This window comes from Boleophthalmus pectinirostris, unplaced genomic scaffold, assembly GCF_026225935.1.
Source record: "Boleophthalmus pectinirostris isolate CB_2022bp ecotype Guang Dong unplaced genomic scaffold, ASM2622593v1 HiC_scaffold_18, whole genome shotgun sequence".
NCBI classification, from domain to species: Eukaryota; Metazoa; Chordata; class Actinopteri; order Gobiiformes; family Gobiidae; genus Boleophthalmus; species Boleophthalmus pectinirostris.
In genome coordinates this window covers 12,431,118-12,455,460 of record NW_026571133.1, presented here as the reverse complement: position 1 = coordinate 12,455,460, position 24,343 = coordinate 12,431,118, and the positions used below count along the sequence as shown (strand labels likewise).

The 24,343-nt window shown below is 39.9% G+C and overlaps 4 protein-coding genes across 4 annotated transcripts in view; 2 read left to right on the top strand and 2 right to left on the bottom strand.

The window, feature by feature from the left end:
• The window catches only part of pnpla8 (patatin-like phospholipase domain containing 8), a 34,151-nt gene extending 25,302 nt beyond the window's left edge, over positions 1 to 8,849 (bottom strand). Inside the window, exon 1 of the mRNA XM_055153586.1 lies at positions 8,752 to 8,849. The gene's annotated coding sequence lies outside the window, so the exon portion shown is untranslated. The remainder of the gene's footprint in view (positions 1 to 8,751) is intronic.
• On the bottom strand, positions 647 to 1,937 carry LOC129408919 (centrosomal protein of 41 kDa-like). The gene has a single exon (XM_055153587.1). The coding sequence runs from the start codon at positions 1,814 to 1,816 to the stop codon at positions 791 to 793; it is 1,026 nt and encodes a 341-aa protein (XP_055009562.1). The 5' UTR covers positions 1,817 to 1,937; the 3' UTR covers positions 647 to 790.
• A 1,852-nt stretch (positions 8,850 to 10,701) lies between the features above and the next one.
• avpr2l (arginine vasopressin receptor 2, like) lies at positions 10,702 to 11,684 on the top strand. The gene is made up of 2 exons (XM_020920022.1): positions 10,702 to 11,530; positions 11,605 to 11,684. The coding sequence occupies exons 1-2, from the start codon at positions 10,702 to 10,704 to the stop codon at positions 11,682 to 11,684; spliced, it is 909 nt and encodes a 302-aa protein (XP_020775681.1).
• A 5,505-nt stretch (positions 11,685 to 17,189) lies between these two features.
• LOC110155861 (dnaJ homolog subfamily B member 9-like) lies at positions 17,190 to 19,735 on the top strand. The gene is made up of 3 exons (XM_020920033.2): positions 17,190 to 17,296; positions 17,598 to 17,838; positions 18,214 to 19,735. The coding sequence occupies exons 2-3, from the start codon at positions 17,622 to 17,624 to the stop codon at positions 18,669 to 18,671; spliced, it is 675 nt and encodes a 224-aa protein (XP_020775692.1). The 5' UTR covers positions 17,190 to 17,296; positions 17,598 to 17,621; the 3' UTR covers positions 18,672 to 19,735.
• The last annotated feature ends 4,608 nt before the right edge of the window (positions 19,736 to 24,343 follow it).

The following is a 24,343-nucleotide window of genomic DNA, read 5'->3' as shown; positions in this document are numbered from 1 at the left end:
AGATCAGAATAATCTTTGAAGTTCAATGCATGTGTTAGTTTGTCCATTGCTATACTGTGTCTGGCGTCCAATTTTCTCATTGCCCGGAAATAGTCATTGTTGATCTTATTAATTTTTGGTCTCCTTCTCTTTCTGTAGCTTATGATTGATCTGCTTCAGTCTGTCATGTGTATAATTCTGTTGAATCTCGTCCCTTTTTTTCAGGAGGTCTGTCAGCACCTCTAGACGGGCCTCTTTTAGCTTCTGGATTTGCCCCTCTCTGAAAGCCCACTCCCTAGCCTCTATCTTCTCCATCATGCGTCTCCTTTTCTTTAGCTGACTGAGGTCATCCAGTGGAGGGAGAGTGGCCTCCCATGCTCTTTTGGCTCGAGCACGCTCTATCATTTCTACCTCTGCCAAACCTGCAGGCAGTCCATGACCCCAAGTCAGAGATGCCAGAGTCAGGAGTTCAGAAGGCGTTGTGCCAGGTTCGATAATATATTCTGGACTGTAAGGATCTGTCTGTGTTTCACTCTCTCTGTAGTCAGTCTGGACTGCCACAGTAAAATGTGTGGGCTGCTGTATAGGCTTTTGGTCCAGACTGGACACAAACTCTTCTTTTGGCAACGCAAAGATAACATCTGGGGGCAGCTGCTGTCCAAATGGAATCAAAGGGCGTGAGAAATACTTCCAGCGATCAGATCCAGTCACATGACCTTCCTCTTTCTGCAGCCTTGATGAGGCACTTCTTTTTTTTTTTTTTTTTTTTTTTTCAAGTGAGTTTATTTGTGGATGAGGAGGCGGCGGCGGGTCACTTCCAGGGCCGACTGCTGCAGGAAGAGGAGCTGTGACGACTGCGGGCGCTCTGAGAACTCACAGAGGAGATCCGGCTGGACATCCGACTGGAGTTGTTGCTGGGCACTAGAGCCTCCTCCAGCTGATCTGTGAGTCTGTTCAGTTCGTCTGCGGTGAATCTCCAGCGCTGCTCTGCCCGCGTGTGACCAGAGGGGGGCGCCACTCTCCTGCCCTTCACTGAGGCTGAGCGGGTGAAGCAGAGAGGAGGGAGAGGGCCAGAGACAAGAGACCCAGGGAACTTCTGAGACAACACCTTCAGACCTCCAGATAACATGGAAAGGTTCTCAAAGCCCCTCTGACACATGATGCTGGCGGCCTGACTGGCGATCGTCTCGTCCTCGTCATAAACTATGATGATTTTACCAGGAGCATTTTTATATTCCAGCACTTCTTTGGTGTAGGGGTTCATGGTCCGAGACAGAAATGCGATGGGGAAACTGTGAGCGCTGATGATGTGGCAGGAGTCGTACTGGTCTCTGTCCCTCACATCGAGTAGCAGATAGGGGCAGTCTTTGTACGGTTTGTCGGAGTCTGAATTGGACTCTGGATCAGGACTCTGCTCCGTGCTCAGCTCCCCACTGATCACACTTAGCAAAGTGGAGCGGGCTGTGTGGGCGTCCCCTCTCTCTGTGGACGGAGACGAGTTTGAGTCGTAGGACCGAACTGTGAGAGACTCTAGCTCCTCTGACGCCACTGACAGGGCATCTTCTGGTGTGTTCAGTTCACATTCACTCAGACTGGAGGTAAGTTTTGAAACTGAGGCCACTTGAATGATCAGTTGCACAAATGTTGTCACTTTAAATCGTTTAAATATCTCATCTTTGCTGTATCTGTAATTCCTCTTCATGTCCTCTATTTTCTCCATGTACTTTGACAGGCTGCATCCTGTGTCCAGTTTGGATTTGATGTTCTGATACTTGGCATTCTTTGGGACCCTTTTGTTAAAATATTCGGCGTTGCCAATCCCTTGCTTCAACGACATCTTTTCAAAATGTAACACCAAACGTTCAGTTCTGTCTATGTATATTCTCAAAAGCGTTTATAACACCACTAATGACTTTAAATCACTTCTCACAGAATTCTCAGTACTCCTAGCAGTAGCACAACAGATGAATTGTCTGAGGTTTGTTGTCTGTCCCTTATAATCTTTTATGCTTTGACATCTGGTGACATCAAAGAGACAAAGTGGTCAGGTGCCTTTATCTTGGGGTTGCCATGGAAACAGCAGTGACATCACAACATTCTAGAACAGTGTTCCGCAGGGTGAGCTGTGCTCCAGTTGGAGATTGGAACTCAAAATCATGCAGTCTCTGAGTTAAACAGAAACACTGTGAGCGCTCTGCATCTCCACAAACCTCTGGCCTGGATGACCCAGGGACCCATATGTCCCTTTGGCTGTAATGTTCCACAGTGTGATATAAAGGCAAGGCAAGTTGTTCTATACAGCACAATTTCACAAGTCATTCAAACTGTGTTACAGAATAAGAAAAACATTAAAATCACAATACAAACAGATCAAAACATAAATAATCATCATAAAATTTAAAAGAGAGAGAGACATTAAATGAGAGAGAAGAGTGTGGCATGAAAAATGAAAACCTTTCAGTCAGACGCAGCTGAATAAACAATAAAAATAGGTTAAGGGTCTAATCCAGGAGAGTCAAACTCAAATTCACAGAGGCCAAAATTAAAAACTGGGACTAAGTCGAGGCCTAACTAAATATTTATTGAAAAATTTCAAAAGTGTTTGCGTGTTTTCTCTTCTTTCGAGATATGTAATGTTAAACCTTTTCTTATGCAGCTGTAATACAGAGTTTGACATGTCTGGTCTAAAACATCACACTCCCAAGTTTGTTTTCACCAGGTGCCATCTTTGATTAAACACATCCATTTTCAGTAGTGCCTTGCCTTGCCTAAACAGAGGCTGGCTGAACGCAAAACACGCAGGTTAATGGCAAATCTGGCAGGAAGAGACAATGGATCGCATTTTAAAATATAAAGACCTGGCACCTGAATCAGCTCATCTTGTGAAAGCCTTAACAGACCCCTACTACACAGAGAAGAACCAGGACGCCAAAGAAAGCAGCGCGTTGAGAAACATTGAGTGGATTGCAAGCAAGGATTTCAAAGTCGAAGCTGGACTGAAGCAAATTCACGAGTATATCAAAACCTGGGATCTCCCCTCTGCTTGGCTATACAGTTTGGACTATTTGGGCGTAACTCAAGAGGAGTTTTTCACTTTTTATCACTACAGGGCCCGCTTCAGCACTCCGACTGCGCAGAAACCGATGACGGGAACAGCCGGCGTCTACTTCGCCGTGAACAAAGTAAATCCGCAGACGCAGCCAGTGGACGTGCATTACGTGATTGAGTCGAACAGGCTGATAAACAGGGCTGGCAAGGTGGTTTTCAGGGAGAAGTGGCTGTCTGATGTTATTGAGAGTAAAATATTGTTGCGCAAAAACGTGCAGGACTTTTGGACGAAGAGTGACATGCTAAACGGTACAATGGACACTGCCCCGTTATAAACATAAACATGGGTACAGAAGAAAAGTGGCATGCTTGACATAATAATCCCTTATGTTGAATGGACACTTAATGGGGTATCTCTCAATCGGTCAAAGTTTACATTGACAGTGTAGTGAAATAAATAAAATATGAGGATTATTTATGTATGTTTATGTCTTTAGAGCTCTAAGGTGCACTTTTCCCTACCAGCTTTTACCTGGAATACTCCAGAATATGACATTAAAAATCTATATTATGCTGTAGGCCTAGTCATTAAATTTAAGATGTTTCTAAAAATATCTAGAAAAACATATATTCTTTCTTTGATCAGGCTCAGCTGACCACAGATATGATCCTGGTGCTTGGTGGCAAAGCCTGCTGTGCTTGTCGAATTGGAGGTGATTGTTTAATGCTGTAGGGTGAAACGTTTTATGCATAGAGACAACCAGAAAGCGGACCAAAAAACCAGAAAGTTACACTGTGCACCCTTAAAAACAACGTTTATATTACACTTGTACACTAAATTAAGCAGCCAAGTGCACCAACAGAGGGCCTCGTGCACCTCCAGGTTATCATAGCAACAGCACACATCTAAACAGTAAAGCACTTTGAATTACTTTGTGTACGAATTGTGCTATACAAATAAGCATGCCTTGCCTTGCCTAAACAGAGGCTGGCTGAACGCAAAACACGCAGGTTAACGGCAAATCTGGCAGGAAGAGACAATGGATCGCATTTTAAAATATAAAAGATCTGGCACCTGAATCAGCTCATCTTGTGAAAGCCTTAACAGACCCCTACTACACAGAGAAGAACCAGGACGCCAAAGAAAGCAGCGCGTTGAGAAACATTGAGTGGATTGCAAGCAAGGATTTCAAAGTCGAAGCTGGACTGAGGCAAATTCACGAGTATATCAAAACCTGGGATCTCCCCTCTGCTTGGCTCTACAGTTTGGACTATTTGGGCGTAACTCAAGAGGAGTTTTTCACTTTTTATCACTACAGGGCCCGCTTCAGCACTCCGACTGCGCAGAAACCGATGACGGGAACAGCCGGCGTCTACTTCGCCGTGAACAAAGTCAATCTGCAGACGCAGCCAGTGGACGTGCATTACGTGATCGAGTCGAACAGGCTGATAAACAGGGCTGGCAAGGTGGTTTTCAGGGAGAAGTGGCTGTCTGATGTTATTGAGAGTAAAATATTGTTGCGCAAAAACGTGCAGGACTTTTGGACGAAGAGTGACATGCTAAACGGCACAATGGACACTGCCCCGTTATAAACATAAACATGGGTACAGAAGAAAAGTGGCATGCTTGAAATAATAATCCCTTATGTTGAATGGACACTTAATGGGGTATCTCTCAATCGGTCAAAGTTTACATTGACAGTGTAGTGAAATAAATAAAATATAAGAGGATTATTTATGTATGTTTATGTCTTTAGAGCTCTAAGGTGCACTTTTCTCTACCAGCTTTTACCTGGAATACTCCAGAATATGACATTAAAGATCTATATTATGCTGTAGGCCTATTCATTAAATTTAAGATGTTTCTAAAAATATCTAGAAAAACATATATTCTTTCTTTGATCAGGCTCAGCTGACCACAGATATGATCCTGGTGCTTGGTGGCAAAGCCTGCTGTGCTTGTCGAATTGGAGATGACTGTTTAATGCTGTAGGGTGAAACGTTTTATGCATAGAGACAACCAGAATGCGGACCAAAAAACCAGAAAGTTACACTGTGCACCCTTAAAAACAACGTTTATATTACACTTGTACACTAAATTAAGCAGCCAAGTGCACCAACAGAGGGCCTCGTGCACCTCCAGGTTGTCATAGCAACAGCACACATCTAAACAGTAAAGCACTTTGAATTACTTTGTGTACGAATTGTGCTATACAAATAAGCATGCCTTGCCTTGCCTTGCCTAAACAGAGGCTGGCTGAACGCAAAACACGCAGGTTAACGGCAAATCTGGCAGGAAGAGACAATGGATCGCATTTTAAAATATAAAGATCTGGCACCTGAATCAGCTCATCTTGTGAAAGCCTTAACAGACCCCTACTACACAGAGAAGAACCAGGACGCCAAAGAAAGCAGCGCGTTGAGAAACATTGAGTGGATTGCAAGCAAGGATTTCAAAGTCGAAGCTGGACTGAAGCAAATTCACGAGTATATCAAAACCTGGGATCTCCCCTCTGCTTGGCTCTACAGTTTGGACTATTTGGGCGTAACTCAAGAGGAGTTTTTCGCGTTTTATCACTACAGGGCCCGCTTCAGCACTCCGACTGCGCAGAAACCGATGACGGGAACAGCCGGCGTCTACTTCGCCGTGAACAAAGTCAATCCGCAGACGCAGCCAGTGGACGTGCATTACGTGATCGAGTCGAACAGGCTGATAACCAGGGCTGGCAAGGTGGTTTTCAGGGAGAAGTGGCTGTCTGATGTTATTGAGAGTAAAATATTGTTGCGCAAAAACTAGATCCCGACCGATATGGATTTTGCTGTGGCCGATATGAAACCGATATGATGGGAGTTGGCGCTGCCGATAGCCGATATAATCGCCAATATATTTAGTGATGTAAAAATTCACTGTAAATGTTGAATTGTTTAAAAAGTTAGGTTTGGCTCTGGTGGATTTTAAATTGGGTTTATTTAGGCAACATTTATTGTTATTCTGCCTCTTTACATCATATTTACAGACAGTAGGTTGGCTTAATCGCATTTTTGCATCACATTCTAGACACTAGTGATGGGTATTCCAGTTCTTTTTAGAGAACCGTCTCTTTTGGCTCGGCTCACTAAAAGCTGCTGGTTCTTTTGGCTCCCAAGTGGCTCTTCAGATTGTTTTGTTGCAAGCAGGACTAAAGCACGTCTAAAGCAGGACTGAATCAGGACTGAACCAGGTCTAAACCAGGACTGAAAAAGGACTAAACCGGGACTTATTTATTTTATGCTAAACTACAGTCAAATATGCTCGGTTTTTTTTATTTTTATTTTTTTTAATCCTACGTACACGCAAATTTCTCAAAGTTTCGTTTTGAGCCGCTGCCGCTGTCAAACCACGAATCACGCGGCGTGAAGAGAAAAAAAGTGAGAAAAAGAGAAAACACGGCTCCCAATAAGGATCAGGCTCCCGTCGTTCCCTTCAAAGAGCCGGTTCTAAGAGTCATTTCGTTCGCGACGGACCCATAACTAGTAAAGAAAGTAGGGCTATTAGCCTTTAGCCGTAAATACGTGCGCGCCGCGGTAATTAATTATATGCGCAAATGTCATAATTCACACATCTGTTCACAGCTCATTTACATATCAGTGCAGGTCCAGTAGCAAATATACGGCCAATATAGTCACTTTAGAACAGACCAATAGAAAACAGTCTGTTTATGTGCGGGAGCTACAGCAGCTAACCCATAACAAATGACAAAAACTAGCTTCAGAGTCGACATATTTCCAACACTCACCGCTCATACAGGCTCCTCCTCACATCACAAATCTGCATTAATAAATGTCCTTTTAATCCAGACTCAAACCGATTGTCCGTAAAAAGAATATAATCTCAGTGTTTGGATCTGTGTCTGCAGGTGTAAACAAACACACGTGAGTGACGCGACTCTGTGGTGTGTTCAGGGACAGTACGGACACACACAGACAAATGACTCCGTAGATAAATACTGATGTGGAGCCACATATTAGGACATTTATCTGTCTGTAAATTGGATTAAATGAACAGAATGTAGAGAGTCTAAGCTTTATAAAGAGGTATAACATGCCCATGTGAAATATCGGCCCTTATCAGCAAGCATATCGGCCGATAGCCGATATGCCTAAAGTTGCCCATATCAGCCGATAATATCGGCCAACCGATATATCGGTTGGGCTCTAGCAAAAACGTGCAGGACTTTTGGACGAAGAGTGACATGCTAAACGGCACAATGGACACTGCCCCGTTATAAACATAAACATGGGTACAGAAGAAAAGTGGCATGCTTGAAATAATAATCCCTTATGTTGAATGGACTCTCAATCGGTCAAAGTTTACATTGACAGTGTAGTGAAATAAATAAAATATAAGAGGATTATTTATGTATGTTTATGTCTTTAGAGCTCTAAGGTGCACTTTTCTCGACCAGCTTTTACCTGGAATACTCCAGAATATGACATTAAAGATCTAAATTATGCTGTAGGCCTATTCATTAAATTTAAGATGTTTCTAAAAATATCTAGGAAAACATACATCCATTCTCATTCAACATACATTCTCTGATCAGGCTCAGCTGACCACAGATATGATCCTGGTGCTTGGTGGCAAAGCCTGCTGTGCTTGTCGAATTGGAGATGATTGTTTAATGCTGTAGGGTGAAACATTTTATGCATAGAGACAACCAGAAAGCAGACCAAAAAACCAGAAAGTTACACTGTGCACCCTTAAAAACAACGTTTATATCACACTTGCATACTAAATTAAGCAGCCAAGCTCACCAACAGAGGGCCTCGTGCACCTCCAGGTTGTCATAGCAACAGCACACATCTAAACAGAGGCTGGCTGAACGCAAAACACGCAGGTTAATGGCAAATTTGCTTTAAATCTGGTAGGAAGAGACAATGGATCGCACTTTAAAATATAAAGACTTGGCACCTGAATCAACTCATCTTGTGAAAGCCTTAACAGACCCCTACTACACAGAGAAGAACCAGGACGCCAAAGAAAGCAGCGCGTTGAGAAACATTGAGTGGATTGCAAGCAAGGATTTCAAAGTCGAAGCTGGACTGAGGCAAATTCACGAGTATATCAAAACCTGGGATCTCCCCTCTGCTTGGCTCTACAGTTTGGACTATTTGGGCGTAACTAAAGAGGAGTTTTTCACTTTTTATCACTACAGGGCCCGCTTCAGCACTCCGACTGCGCAGAAACCGATGACGGGAACAGCCGGCGTCTACTTCGCCGTGAACAAAGTCAATCCGCAGACGCAGCCAGTGGACGTGCATTACGTGATCGAGTCGAACAGGCTGATAAACAGGGCTGGCAAGGTGGTTTTCAGGGAGAAGTGGCTGTCTGATGTTATTGAGAGTAAAATATTGTTACGCAAAAACGTGCAGGACTTTTGGACGAAGAGTGACATGCTAAACGGCACAATGGACACTGCCCCGTTATAAACATAAACATGGGTACAGAAGAAAAGTGGCATGCTTGAAATAATAATCACTTATGTTGAATGGACACTTAACGCATTGCACCAACAAAATCCGTTTGTTTTGAGTGTTTATGAATGAACTAATGTGTCTGTCATGTCATGTTAGCGAGTTTATCGATAATCTGATTGATGTACGTAGCATAAATAGGCTTACGTGACCCTTGTAAAGAAATGTTAGGTTAATAAACTAACATCTTTATGATAGTAGATGTATTACCTTTATAAAATCCTAGTATTTCATTGAGGAGTGGTTCATCAGGGAAAATGTGGACGATGCTCGAAACAAACAGGAACAATACCGGAAGTGACGCAGCGCTCCTCCTTTTTGCAGTACCACAAAATGACCACGAAGCGGGAGTAAAGGGTTTGGTTTTTATCCAGCTGAAATCCAAACGAGAAAAAAAATAAAAATAAATATTAATTTAAAAAATAAATTAAAAAATGAGTAATGAAATGTTTAACAGCGTGTGAAAATGTAGCTAAAATGAAAATCTGAGGATGTGGAGATCACACTAGGGCCAGGTGAACTAAAATATTACTAGGACTTTTGTGAGTCCTGTGTCCAGTTAAAGTTCAGTACCATGGGTAGCAACAGTGTCCAGCCTTCAATCTGCACATAAAAAAACACAAAGTTATAATTTCACCCTTAACCTTCGAAGAGCACCCGTACTGTATTTTATAGATATTTATTTTATGACCCTGTGAAGTGCTTTAACACTTCTTTTAATTTAGCAAAGTTATATTTGTTTTGCAGAGGTGGTTACTTGTAACTTGTTACTTGACTCGAGTCAGATTTGAGTCACTATTTTTAGGACTTGAGACTTGACTTGAAAAAATGAACTAAGACTTGGGACTCGACTTGAAGGTCGTTGACTTGACTCCAACTTAAGACCTGTGACTTGAAAAGACTTGAGAAGTGCTTTTAAATCTGAATTCTTTATATTCTGATTATAATGATTCACACTAAGATCTTGTCAAGACTTTTAAAAAGGAAAAATTATCTACATTAATTTCTACAACTCTATATAAATATACTATGATTATTTTAAGTACAATTTATCTTAAAATTCATATACATTGCAAAAATCTAAGCTATATATGGCACTTTAGTTTAATGACATGAAGCTCAAAGCAGACGACGTGAACTTGTCATGGATTTATGGGCCAGTGACTCGAGACTCGACTTGGATTTGCCTCTATTTGGCTTGGGACTCCACTCGGACTTCAGGTCAAAGATTTGAGACTTACTTGAGACTTGCAAAACAAAGACTTGGTCCCACTTCTGTTTGTTTCTAGTAAAGACTCTAAAATGCCCCTTTCGTAATATGGGCTAGGATAAGTTATTTTATTTAATTTTTCTGTATGGTAGTTGGTAAGTAGGTAAAAGCAAGCCCTTGTGGTACCTGTAAAGGCTATTAAGGTATCTAATCGGCTTTTTTGCAATGCACTGACTATTCATTATTGAGTATCAGAAGAAAAACGATAAGTGACACCATCAAGTAAAAAAGAAAGAAAGAAGAAAAACGAAACCATTTTAAAGTTTTTGTTTGAAGCAGTTACATATGTATATGCAGGTGTATAATTAGTGGTCATTGTGTGTGAACAATAGACAGCATCTAGTGGACAGATTATAATTGAGATGAAGGGAAGAAACGGGTGTTAACCATGCACTATATCACGAAGAGGTGTTTTAGGCTTGCTTTTTATTATAGTAATTGTATTGGTTTTACGGGATAGAGGGCACAATAGGGGATACTGAAGAGCACCCTTTAGTGCACGTTCGAAGAGTAACCTGTAGAACTGTTATTGAAGGGAGGATAGTATTTCATGCATCGCCCATCATCTTTATAAATGTCAAAGCTTTCATCATGACTAAGTGCACCAACAACGCATCATAAAAGCAGCCACAGTACGTCATACCTAATCAATAATTGCCCCGTTGAGAAAATTTCGTTCTCATAGATCTAAATCTTTTTCTATATGAAACGTGTGGACAATATTGTAGTTAATTCTTTAGACCTGTGGTCTCTCACCTCCACTCGCTGCTACTACGCTGACCCAACGTCGTGCGTCAGGAGAACATTATTGTCAGCTGCGCGCATCTACTTTTTCAGTTCTTGAGGGACAGTTAAGTCTTGAAATACAGAACCAGAGGAATTTTCTGCAAATGGATTCCAGCAGCAACAGCTCTCGAAAAGCGGCAGATGATGGTATAGAGGAGTACGAACGTTTTGCGCTCATCCGAGCTGGAGTTTTGGGTTTGGTGTTTCTCTTTGCTGCTTGTGGTAATTTTTTCTTTTTGTATACACTCTGGAAGAAAAGGAAAAAAGGAACCAAAACTCAATTATTTCTCTTACATTTGTGTTTTGCGGACTTGGTTGTTGCGTTTTTTCAAGTGTTACCACAGTTATCCATGGAAATTACGCACAGGTTTAAAGGCACGGACTTTGTGTGCCGTTCCGTGAAATACCTGCAGGTGGTTGGGATGTTTGCTTCGGCATACATGATAGTGGCTATGACCATTGATCGTTACCATGCTGTTTGTAAACCCATGGTCTCTTTCTTTAAGGGCTCATTTAAGAGGCATCTCTCTATAGGCGCCGCGTGGTTGATCTCGCTTGTGTTCAGCGCGCCTCAGCTCTTCATCTTCTCACTCCAGGAGGTCGAAGAGAAGCAGTTTGACTGCTGGGCCACATTCATAGAGCCCTGGGGGCGGCGGATATACATCAGCTGGATCACTCTGTCAGTGTTTGCTTTGCCTGCTGTCATCTTACTCTTCTGTCAGATGAGAATATGTACAACAATTTACCTCAACATGAAGAAAAAAGCGCTCCAAGCACGACCCCTTCGCACAGGTCCTAAGGGGGTGTCCAGTGCCATGCTGAAAACAGTTAAAATGACATTTGTAATTATAATGACGTACACTGTTTGCTGGAGTCCATTCTTTGTTGTCCAATTATGGACAGCGTGGAGTCCAAGCACTGCTCCAACTGAAGGTAATAAACACATTTCTGTTCTTCTTTTATTATCCAATTCTGGTTTTTAATCAACATCTCAATTCTCTTTACAGGTCCAATTTTTGTCATCATTATGTTGCTGGCCAGTCTCAACAGCTGCACAAATCCATGGATATACATTTACTACAGCTAAAACCTGGACATCAGATTTAAAATTAATCTCTGTATATGAAAAAGAAACTGATACATCTGAACCATGGGGCTGTAGACTATTTCAATAAGTAGTAGTAAGATTATTTGCAGATTCTTATTGTATGGGTATTGTGTGTATTGGATTAGTGTGTGGTGAAGTATTGGTGATGCATGACTCATGTCTGTTTTTTGTTTTGCTCATCTCAGTTCAATATCTATACATAAACACATGACTTATCTCAGTTCCTATTTTAAATATATTTCAGTGGCTGAATTCAGTTGCCTCATCATGCTTATGATGCTATTAAGTGAAATCCCTCCTAATCTATAGTCAACAGGGCACGAAAGGTGCTAAAAAATATGACACATTTGTAATCACCACGTGGAAAGCTATTGGCATAATCTAATGCAGTGGCTTAATTAAAAACCCCGGTATATGCAAAACATGTTTTTCCTTGGTGTATATAAATTTGGTATGTGATTTGTATTGCATTTATCTCTTAAAAATGAATTTAAAAAATACTAAATATCATTGCCCATTTTTTTCCACAATTCAAAAGATTAAGCATTTATTATCTATAAAATACATTTAATGAAACCCCAGAGAAGTGGAGTTGTAATCAGTCACAGTAAATGTAAGCCATAAAGCTTTTGGGTATGCTTGAACAGGTAAGAAGATGCACTTATCTGGCAGAACAAGCACCTGTCACTGATTCAAGACCAGTAGTTACTCAAGGAGATATGGAATATACAATCACGAAATTACACAGTGTTCTCATTATCAAGAAAACGAGGAAATGATGTGTGTCCAGGCATAATGAGGAACACATTTTAATCCTCCCCCAAAGCTTAAAGCAGACTTGTGGCTTTCAGTCAATACCAATATACCTGATGCTGCTGCTGAAAACCAGTAATTGCTCATATTGATTTAAGTGTATCTATTGTAATGCACACATATTGTAGCAAAGTTCACAAATGAGATAAAAAAGAGCAAGTATACATAGGATATAATATTAGGCCTATTGTACTGTAGTTTTGTGGTGATTGTAGAAACATCTTAACTCATAGTGGCCCGTTTAAAAATGACATTTCTGATGCAATGAAAAGCTGTTAATGAAATTCAAATGAGCACACAGAGTATAGACAAAATATTGTTTCTTGGGTGAATTTTTCAATCCAGCAAAATAATTCATACAAATGTTAACAATGATATGGTCTTCCTATAACACTCCTCATAGTCACATAAGAACCACATCCTCACCAAGAACAAAAGGAATGTAAATGTTTCAATTATATTTAAAGAATTTATCTAAACAAATACATTATTTAACATGAGAAATAACACCCCGAGAGAAATCATTTTTGTAGATAGTTCTGAATAAAATGTTTGGCTACATACAAGCAGAATTAAGTGCACTGACCCAAAAATGACAGCCTAGAACATGATCAATAGGCTTTTAGAGAAAGGTGCGAGGAGACTTAACAGCAGAAAATAGCGTTAAAAGCTCAACCTGAGCACTGGCACAAAAACACTACAATCAAGAAGTATAAGTATTGCTCCATTTCCGATAATATTGAATTTTCAGATACTCCCATTTCTGTCTAAAAATACTTTCATGTTGTAAAAGGACCAGCTCTAAAGCATTATAGTTATAGATAGTATTACTATTGGGTTCTGTATTTTTGTGCTTTTCTTTTCAACTTTTTTCTTGACTGATGTAAAACTATGATAAATATTTACCAAACGTAACAAAATGTCTGTGTTGTTATTTGTGTGTGTGTGTTTTTTAGAACCTTTGAGAATGGAGAGAAACTATGGTGATTAATGGGTCACTAACAAACATATAAATCTCATGTCAGCAAGATTATTATGGTTGAGTTTTTTTGTTTTTTACCTTTTTACCAGTTTCAGGACAAGAGGTAAAGCCATTATGATATTTTTCCTTCCCTTTCTTCCTTTTTTCAGTCATTGGATCTATTCAAATGCAATCTAAGTATGAAATAAACAAAGCAATTCCTGTCAACAAAAAGCACTGCAGCATTGTCATTTGAAACTCCATCACAGAATCGCTTTTATCAGTCCACATTGCATAAAAGTCAATGCGCATCTTCATGCATGGGCCCTGTACCTTATGGCATATTGCTTGTTAAAAGGTGCTTCCTCTAACTTGTAATGCAGCCAGTCCACAACCCCTCCACACTAATTAACATACCCCTTCATTTGGTTTCCTCTCTGTCCACATTATTTGCAACAATTTTCTTATCCTTTACCACAGCATTCAGTCCCAAGGCTGTTTGTACCTTGTTCATTTTCTGGGCTGCAGAGGGTTTTTTGCTGCAGCTTTCCTGTGGACTGGCCACCATTTAAAACGCATTACAGTCTTGAATGGCCCGTTTTAGTTCTGTCATGTTTGAAATCAAGGTTATCAATGTCCAAATAATCAAATATTGTCCATAACATTGCAACAGGCTATGAAAAGTTCATCACATCTTTATCATTTCCATCGCTGTCCGTGTTTGTGCTTCCAGGTGTTAGTTGGGTAGATTCTTGAATATGGGGCTTTGTATAGTTTGAGGGTTGCAGGTTCTTTATCTTCATCACTGATATCAAAAAGGTTGAGATGTTTTCAAATTTTCAATGTAGGTTTTCATTCCATAAGAAACTTTTATTTTTTCCTGCAGTCTTCCTCCAGTGCACACCACTGTATGCTCCACTCTCAGCTCCATTCTCAAATGCTCATTGCACTTGGTACTTTAACGAGCCTCCATTAAACATTCAAATCTCACGTTTAGGTTGAGTCCTGAGGCACTGTTGCAGAATTAAATAGTAATTTAATTAAATAGTCATTTAATTCTGCCTTCTCAAATCTGTTATTTCAGTCTGTCCATATTAAAGTCCGCATGGAAAGACCAATAAAACCACATCCTGACAGTCATATCACAAGAATACTAGTTTTATGATTTGAGGGTTTATTTCATTTCATCCATCATTGTACCTTTGGATGCATCCTGTCATTTTATTTGAGACAGAATAATCTATCAAACTCAACATTAACCTTTTTTTTTTTTTTTTTCAAAGTAGAAATTGATTACATATGAATTCTTTGATGGTGCCTTCCCATTTGTTGTACTTGTTGGGTTAAAATGTTTAAAGTAAGAAATGTTTTGCAATTTCTGTTTCCAGCATTTAAACATGCAGAAGTAGAGCCCCAACCAAAAAGTTATACACCTTTAATAATTCACTGTATTTTAGTATTTCATTGTTTGATTGTTTGTAATAAGTGGCAGTGACTCATTGGAAGCCATGGTTGAATTTTCACACATTTCATTCAAAGTACCAAGAGATTCTTTTTCACATTTTGCTGCTTTTGTTTCATGAGCCCTTTCATTTCTGGCACCATTCATTTTATTGACAAAACCTTTGCATTTGTTTTCAACTTTAAAATTCAAAAAGGCCTTGACGTAAATTTGCAGCATACTGGTTGGCACTCCCTTTCACCAGACAATTTCAGGATAGAGGGACACACTTTTTCTTTGACTTGTTTATCCTTTTGTTTTCCTTTGTCATTGAGCAATTGCATTTAAGACACATCCAGTTTGAAATAAAGCCAGCATTCCCTTTCAGCAAAAGCACTGGTGCATTGTCATGTTAAACTCCATGACATCATCGCATTGTTCAATTCACATTACACACGTCAGTCAGAGAGCGTGTGGAGCAACTTTACGCACAGAGATCCAGCCAGCATTTATTTCACCCAAGAGTTATCAAGCTAAATATTAATGCAATAATGATTCCGTATCGACAAACAGAGACAGGTAAAGCTCACCTGGACTCCTCCCAAGTCATTTGACATGCTGATGTGGTGTGATCTGAGCCTGTGCTTCGTGAATAACTTTCAAACAAATCCCTTTCTTTCTTTGCTAAAAGTATCGACTGTGACCCTAATAGATCCATGCTGTGACCCTAAGAAGCTGAATAGAGAATAACGAGTTCTGTACCTTACGATGCGCTGCTTAACTTGTAATGCAGCGTTTTAGGTGATATTTATTTATTTAATTATATTGTGATGTGTGAGCTGTTGTGTCCAGTAATGTTCATTGTGGATCAATAAAGTTTGTCTAGGTCTAAGTATATCAAGAGCGGCTTTCGCAGTTGCACATCTATTCGATACAACGTAATCGTGCATGTAATGTATTCACCCATCCGAAGTTGGCCTACAAGTAGCCGTCATTTACCCAGTGCCAGATCCTTCTTTTTACCTGAGCACTGGTCTGGTACGCGCGCCATATTTAAAGATACCCCACATACAAGTCCAATGCTTACGTGACCCATGTCCACGCGCAGCGGGAATTGCCATGGCAACTATCCCAAAGCTTGCTGGGGTTTAAGATGATGGTAACCAACAACGTGGCGAGGTTCCATATTGAGGAACACACCTGGTTTGTTGGTGTGGTTTTAGTGTATAAGGGGGTCTGGGTCCTGTCCTCGCAGGAAAGTTTTGAATAAACTCAATGCAATTTGTGGCATTCCAGTGCACTCTGGAGTTCTACAAAGTCAGCTCAATAATATAATTTATTATTAAAAATATATGTTTAACATGTTTAATTCATTTAGCGTCTAGTAGTCCATGATGCTGACCCTACTCCTGTGCAATTCTGTCAGATATGAGGCTTCAGTCTGTGTTTCAGACAGAGCAGAACCAACACTACATGCTTTAGCCTTTATAAGGACGTCTTGCACATTTAGCAAATATTTCAATATCTAAAGCAGAGGTCTCCAACCTTTTTCTTCTGGTGAGCTACTTTTACAAAAAGAAAATGCCAAAGAGCTACTTTTTTTGTGGTTACAAGAAATTGAGCATATAAGAAAGCCTTAGATGGAACAGATTAATACCTATAAAACACAGACCTTTATCCATTTATTAGTGCACAAAGTTAGGCATCAAAATTATATATTCACAATGGTAGTTCATCAGATTTGAGCGATTAAGCATGATATCTATAATTCAGAAATCCTTTGGCGAGCTACTTGGAAGGGGATGGAGAGCTGCTGGTTGCTCCCGAACTACAGGTTGGAGACTCCTGATCTAAAGCATTTCCAGATAATTCTAGATGTAGCCTAATTCACCTACATTTATGCCTTGTTCATGGGGTACTGTAAATTTGGAAATAATGTAAAACCAGGCTAAAAGCATAGCTGAAATGTTTGGTTTGTACAAAAATAGGCATATTATTAGTTGATAGTACCATTTTCTAAAACAACACTACAACTCTGATAACCCGAAATATATACATATAATTTTTAAATTAAGCACTCATTTCGTGCCAATCTACGACGTTTCAACCACTTACTATAGGGCCGTAGGAGCCTTATTTGACGTTAGATAATCCGAGGAGACAGCGAAAGCACCACGCTCCATGTGCACATTGTTTCCACCAATCAGAGCGCTCCGAGTCACTGCGTAAAGAAACCCTCCAATGGCGTTACGAGTCGTGGTGCTACGGCTCAGGAATGCGAGGCGTCAACAACTATAAGCTTTCGACAGCGATCAGCTGGTGCACTTGGCGGCTGGCAGCGTTGTGTCCCCTGGCTATCTGTCACTTCGGCTCCAGGTAACAACAATTTAAGCTTTTCTGATATTTTTTATCTGATTTAGAAGCTTTATTTGGACAAATGTGGGCGATTTAAACTAAAGTGAATAGGGCACTCAAAGTCTCCGCCTCTCCAAAGAGTGAGTTGGCACTATGGGTCAGTCTCTCTTTCGTTTTAGATAAAACGGGTTATCTTTTATAATATCAGTAAGCTAATTCTTGAAATCTTCAATGTTAGATTTTTTATTCTATTTGAATAACTTGTTTCTGTGTAGTAAGTGATGTGTAGTTAGTAGCTGTCAATCGCTTTCTGTCTTCACAGTTGCAAAAGTGTCAAACCGTCAGTATGGCCACAGCGCAGTCCATGTTACTCCTGGCAGTGCATATTCTGCTGGTTTCAGAATTCATTTGGGCCAAAAAGGACTACTACGACATTCTGGGGGTGCCCAAAGATGCCACTGAGCGCCAGATCAAGAAAGCTTTTCATAAGCTGGCGCTGAAATACCATCCGGACAGGAACAAGGGCCCAGACGCAGAAGCAAAGTTCAGAGAAATAGCAGAAGGTGAGTTTTCAGAGACGTCAGCGCGTGTTTTAGCAGCTGCCTGCGGTTTACATGTTTTACCCCCGCACCTGTTGTAACATGCAAATGAGGGGTGACTGACAGGTTTGTTACTAAAACATTTTATCACTCACAGCAGCTGTATACCAGTGATATGCAAAGAAATATTGAATCTGTATCTTATACAAATTGATATAAGACTGAATTATAATACCTTTATTATTATATTAATATATATGTTTATTTTTTTCTACTAAAAATATACTAAAGATTTACATGGTAAATAATAATGTAGTAGTAATAAGCAGTGATTGTTACTATAGGTTACTGTAACCAACAGCACACTCATCATTTGATTGTTTGTTTTTTTTGTTTTAGCTTATGAAACGCTGTCAGATGACAAGAGAAGGCGAGAGTATGACCAGTTTGGCCCATCAGGGCAGGAGTTCAGAGGAGGAGCTGGTGGAGGCCATAGTGACTATAACTTTAAACAGCACTTCCAGTCATTTAACTTTAACTTTGACGATCTGTTCAAAGACTCAGACCCATTTGGTCACCAACATTTTCACCACAACTTGCACTCCAACTCTCAAGCTCACCAAAGGAGGCACTTTAACAGCCACTTCCAGGCGCACCAGGAGGCTATGAAGAGGCAAAGGAGGTCATTTGGAGGAGGACTGTTTGACGATGTGTTCGAGGACTTGGAGAAGATGTTCTCTTTTAATTCACACACCACTAGAACTGAGAGTCGCTTCCAGGGCTCGGCCAAACAGCACTGCCGGACAGTAACACAGCGGAGGGGCAACATGGTGACCACCTTCACTGATTGCTCCTGAGTTTATGAAACCCAAGCAACAGTGTCCTCTGGAGGGCACTCAGGGTTCTGCAGGGGTCAATCGCGCTTAGGAAATTTTGAGTGCTAATTTATCATGTGGTAGATTTGAGAGGAAAATATTTTGAATGTAGTTTGTAATTTGTTAATGCCTTCAAGAACAAAATTTGTTTTAGTAGGCTCAACTAAAGCAATATCGTGTCGGACATTATAAAACACAGCAATAATTCATTGAGTTCAAAACATACCTCATTTGCTTAACTTTTCATGTTTATTTTATAGCATGTAGTTGGATGGCATTGTATTTGTCTCAGCAAAGGCCCATGCTTAAAGGTGCACTATATAACTTGGGGCCTGTCACTTGCTTGTTTCTATGGATGTGTCACTGTTCTGTGTGTAATGTTCCGCAGTATGACATTAAATACTGCTACCTTACATTTTCTGATTGAGCAGGATTCCCTCTCCACAGATCTGACCTGTAACTTGGTCTGGTTTAGTCTCCATGATGGTAGAAAAGTTTAATATCATACTGTGAAACATTCCAGACAAAGAAATAACATACATGGATAAAACATTTGACGGACCCTCCACCAGAAAAGTTACACAATGCACCTTTAAGTTATTACAGCTGAGGCAATATGGATTTTTATTTATTCATACAGTTTAATTATTCCCCAGATGTTTTTTTCTTGCCCATGCATAGCTGATCCCTTGCTAAAGGAAAAAAAAAAACAACAACTTAAAATGTAAATGCTATGAAAGCCCATTTAAAGCACTTACATATTTAATTTAGCTGTGAAAATGGCTTGACCATTACTGTTACCTCGTCAGTTAGGGGACTACCATCAATAACATGTAGCCTAGACATTGCTTTTGTAAACCTTGGTGGTTGGAGAAATAATGACTCATTTTCATTCAGTGCAATATTAAGCACCTTTGCTCTTCATGTTGCCTATTATGGCGTTGGTCTGAGACGTCATTGTACGATCTGCACTTTGTTCATGTTTGTGTGAATGTGGGAGTTGTGAATGTGGACAATAATATTAATAAAATATACTATCATTGTAATTCTTCTCAGGCATTACATTTATTTATAAACACTGGTAATACTTTGAAATAGTGAATGCATACTGAGAATTAGGGATTCAGCTTTTTCGGTTCCATACTGTTTTCAATACTACGGCTTTAAGTATCTGCCGATAACCAAGACCAACTGATACCATCAAAATACCGTTTATTACCTTTAAACAAAAATGAAATAAGACAAAGCTGAACCAATATTTAGCTGTTATTTATCTCTCAAGGAACTACATAGCAGCTTAGTGTAAATAAAAGTTCAAACATTATGAGACTTTTTGGGCCAAGTACATGTAAATGGTCTTATTACATAAATTTAAATGTATGCAAATGTGGCACAAAGTGCAAAGGCCAGAAACAAAACAGAACAACATAAAAAAATAACAAAAAAAAAACAAACAATAAGGCTATTCCTATTTGACCTCTGTGTTTAGGAGCCAAGTGGAAGAGGGCATAAAAGAATTAGCAAAACTATTTGTTTTCCTGCTGGGGGCAAGATAGCGCCTCCCAGAGGGCATCAGGGAGAACCTCTTTTTTCAAATGTGACACCCATTATCTTTGAGCACATTTTTACAGGGTTGTTCAGGCTGTTTTTGTCTTTCACTGTCAAACCATAAAGCTAAATTATAAAAGAAAATATTAAAAGACTTTCAATAAAAGAATGATGAAGCACACAGGATTGGTTTAGACATTAAAAGAGTTGAGTTTGCTCAGCAGATGGATTTTCTGTTGCCCTCTTTTTCAACAGAATCCCTGTTTTTGTCAAACTTTAGCTCTGAATAAAATTAGTGCTGTCATGCAATTAAAGAAATTGAGAGATTAATTAATTATGATCTGTAATTAATTAATCTAATTAATCTCTTTTTAATCTCACCAAAAAAATGCTGAGAAAAGCCTTCAAGCTGAGGTATTTTCATTTAAATTCATTATTACATTATTGTGGCAGATCAAAAGACTGATATAGAACAAAAAAAAGTGACTTTATAAAGTCATTTATTGTTTAACAAATCTCTCCAAATTGGCTGTTGAGCCCAAGTCTCCATGAATAAGAAACTGTTTGCTGTAAAGTAGCAAAGATGAGGAAATCTGAACATAATAACTTTTGTCTACTTAAAGACAATAAAAAGTCCAGTCTTTCCTTAACCATATTAAAAATATTATTGATAGAGAAATTCTTTATATATGAGATCACTGGTTTTAGTCCTGGACTGGGTTAGTCCCGGTTTAGAGGCGCACAGGAGGAAGCGCGGTTTACGCAGCGTACGCGAGAAAACGTACGCGGCGCACGGGAGCACGTCGGTGTCCGCGCAGTAACTACGGAAAGAAACGTGGTCCGCGCGTTCTCAGGTTAATGACGATGATGAAGGTGTGTGTTTGTGTGTGTGTGTGTTTGTGTGTGTTTGTGTTTGTTTGTGTGCGTGTCCCCTCATGTGGCAGGTCACTATAGGACAGTAGTGCAGACATCATGAGTCTATGCAGGTTGTTTTCACCAGTGACATTTAAGTTGTAGGCGATTTTATATTTGTTATTTTCTTTTATATTTCACGTCGGGAGAATAATTTCCAAGACACGAATGTGTTTTTACCTGTGCACTGCTGCCTCTGTTCTACTGGCTCTTCGACCTCGTCCATTGTGTGACTGACGCCGCAAACGTTAACATGACGTTTACGTCGCTCTTACTGCGCGCGTTTTGTGTGGGTTTCCGGCAATGAGTGGAATTACCGAAATAAAAAAATAATTAATGTGTTTTTTGTGTGTGTGTGTTGTCCCAACAACACATAAAAACAGATTTTATAATAAAGCAACTCGCATACAGAAACTGTAAAGTTAGAGATTAAAAATGAGATTAACGCGATTAAAAAACATAACGCGCTAAATATGACTGTAATTAATTAATCGCATTTAACGTGATAATTTGACACCCCTAAATAAAATACTGTGCCTGAGTTCACAGCTTTCTCATGAAACCAACTGTCATTTCTTTGGTTTTTGAAACATTCAAGTCCAAGTGATTATCTCCACATCATGTGCCAAAACTGGAGAGGGCACTACCATGGCCTGTTTCTGTGCTCTGCAGGAAAGACAGCAGTAATGTCATCTGAAAATGTGATGAGGTAGCTGCCCTCCAGATTGCTCCTACTGTGTCGGTGTACATTAGGTAAAGAAACGGAGACAGGGCACAACCTTGTGGAGACCCAGCGCTAGAGAAGACACTTTCAGACAATTGTTCATTTACTAAAACCTGTTGCTCTCAGTTAAAAAGTTTAAGAGCAACAGCAAAATCTGATCAGGATTTTACTGTTGCTCTTGAACTTAGTGACATCGATATTGGCTGTATCACACCATCTTTATGCATTAGCTGTACATAATGTCCCATTAAAAATACAGCAAGACTATTCAACCCTCACCCTCTCCTCGGGGTCACACTGACCCGAAGAAAGATTTTTTTTCCTTCCCGCGCTCTTGGGGCAGGTCAATCAGACCCACAAATTTATTTTCAAATAAATTCTTGCGAGGCGAGAAAATAAATTGGACAGTGGAGCAGCGCACCCTTGTGGTGACAGTCATAAGCTGCAAAACAGGCGCCTTCTGCTGCGTCATGAATATGGACATTTGAAGAAAGCAGTGACAGTTTACACAGGTGGCGCTACGGCCGTGACGTATTGAATCTTTTAAGCCAAAGTCCTCCAGTGTTTGTGCGTATTTTTCAGAGTGACAAAGAAACACAATCAGATCACACGGACTCCAACACGCAAACCTGGCCCAACTCGGACTCGAACCCAGGCTCCGTGGCGAAGTTGGCCCCCCGTTTCACTCATCGCAGCCCAGGCCTGTCCTAATGACAGGCGGGGCCGCGTCCGGTCCATCCCCATGAGCTCAGCGTTAAGCACTGGACCACGGTGCAGCCGAATTACAGTGGGGCCAAAAGTCTATATAACTATGATCATTCATTTGAGCAAAAACAATCAATATTTGACTTGGGATTGTAGGAATGGAAAATGGCCACCAGAAGGCAGAAAAACATGTTGGATGATGTAAATCAAATTACAGCAAGAAAGAAAAAAAATTATATTTTTTATTAACAACAGTCTCATATCGTCGCCTTGGTAACCAGTGTCTATTCCAGGAGCTCACACTGATCTGGCGCGTGACGATGGGGCACTGGTCGGTCACGGACATGAGGGCAGCTCCAGTTCTTCTCCGAGCTGGCTGAGGGACCCACTTCAGGAAGGGGCAGTGATGGAGGAAGGCAGCCATTTTGGATCAAGAGCTGTTCTGACACTGAAAAAAATACAAAGATAATACAATATATTACCATTGCAAAGGAGTTATTTATTTATTTTATTAATACATGGTCATTTTTAGGGAATGAATATGCAGCACTTTCATAACAAAATATAAGACTAACATAAACACTGTACGAACTGATATTTATAAACAGCAGAGGCAGACTACTGTTCACAATAAATACTGTATATTGCAGATTGTAATAAGGTAGCTATAGTAAAAGTAAAATAAAGTAAAATAATACAATAAAGTAAAGTAAATTAAAGCAAAATATTCTACAACTCAGTCATAAATGAGTCAGATACAATACTATAAACTAAAACCTATGAATTCAGAAGTCTTAATTTCTGCGTAATTTAAAATGTTGAAATATTAGGAGATAATTATTCATACTGACTGTCTGATAAAAGTGATAAGTTCCTCCTCTTGGGTGCGGCTCCTCACCGAACATTAGCAATACTAGCAGACCTCAAACGCTCTGATATGATGTAAAACCAAGTCAGGCTCAGAATAAGTCACATTTACAAAACTATGCAATCATTTAACATTCATACTAGTCAAAAGCTCACATTCAAATGGTAATTGGAACTACAGAATAAATGTAACTAAGTGAGCCAACGTTTAGAATATGGTCCACTTTCAGAACAGGCCTTGGACTGTAACATAAAATCCTCAGCATATTCAGGCCTTGTTTTGAGATGATGATTCACACAGAAATGTCACCTACCCGAGTTAAAGTCTGCATGAACAGACCAATGAATCCAGTGAAACCTGCAGCAGGGAAAGATCCCTGTAAGATTATGTCGGTCACAAATCCAACGTCAGAGGGTCAGAACTATTACATTCAGACCATAAAAATGTGACAGAACGCAAGGGCCTCAACCCTTGCACCAAGACTCAAGTCAAGATGAGTGATTGAGCACTCACTCACAGCAAGAAGGTTCCTTTGTGTACAGAATCTGCACAGATATATGGCAGCAGCTCACTGCTCCTGACAGGCTGCCCCAGCAGCACTTTGATGATGAATGGGTCAAATATAGAGGAAAAATTTTCCTCACAAATTCCCTACTAAAATATACTGTACTTTAAGATTATTCCAAATGATCTGGTTTTAAAAAGATGTGGGTTTCTCCAACCTGAAAACTGAAGAGTTAGTAACATGACAGTCATCACATTTTAGCTTTAGCTGTTTTCAAATAAAATAAATTAACATCTGCTACAGTTGCTGCAGATGATTTTCATGTCTCACAGTTGTAAGTCATGAAGTAGATTTAGCTTCACTATGAACTAATTAACAATGATGATAATAAT

What these genes read in the sequence shown, in the direction of transcription:
- LOC129408919 (XM_055153587.1), bottom strand. Translation starts at nt 1,816, where the DNA reads ATGTCGTTGAAGCAAGGGATTGGCAACGCCGAATATTTTAACAAAAGG.
- avpr2l (XM_020920022.1), top strand. Translation starts at nt 10,702, where the DNA reads ATGGATTCCAGCAGCAACAGCTCTCGAAAAGCGGCAGATGATGGTATA. An exon ending in AAGCACTGCTCCAACTGAAG is followed by an intron (nt 11,531 to 11,604) that starts GTAATAAACACA and finishes TTCTCTTTACAG; the next exon opens with GTCCAATTTTTGTCATCATT.
- LOC110155861 (XM_020920033.2), top strand. Translation starts at nt 17,622, where the DNA reads ATGGCCACAGCGCAGTCCATGTTACTCCTGGCAGTGCATATTCTGCTG. An exon ending in GTTCAGAGAAATAGCAGAAG is followed by an intron (nt 17,839 to 18,213) that starts GTGAGTTTTCAG and finishes TTTTTGTTTTAG; the next exon opens with CTTATGAAACGCTGTCAGAT.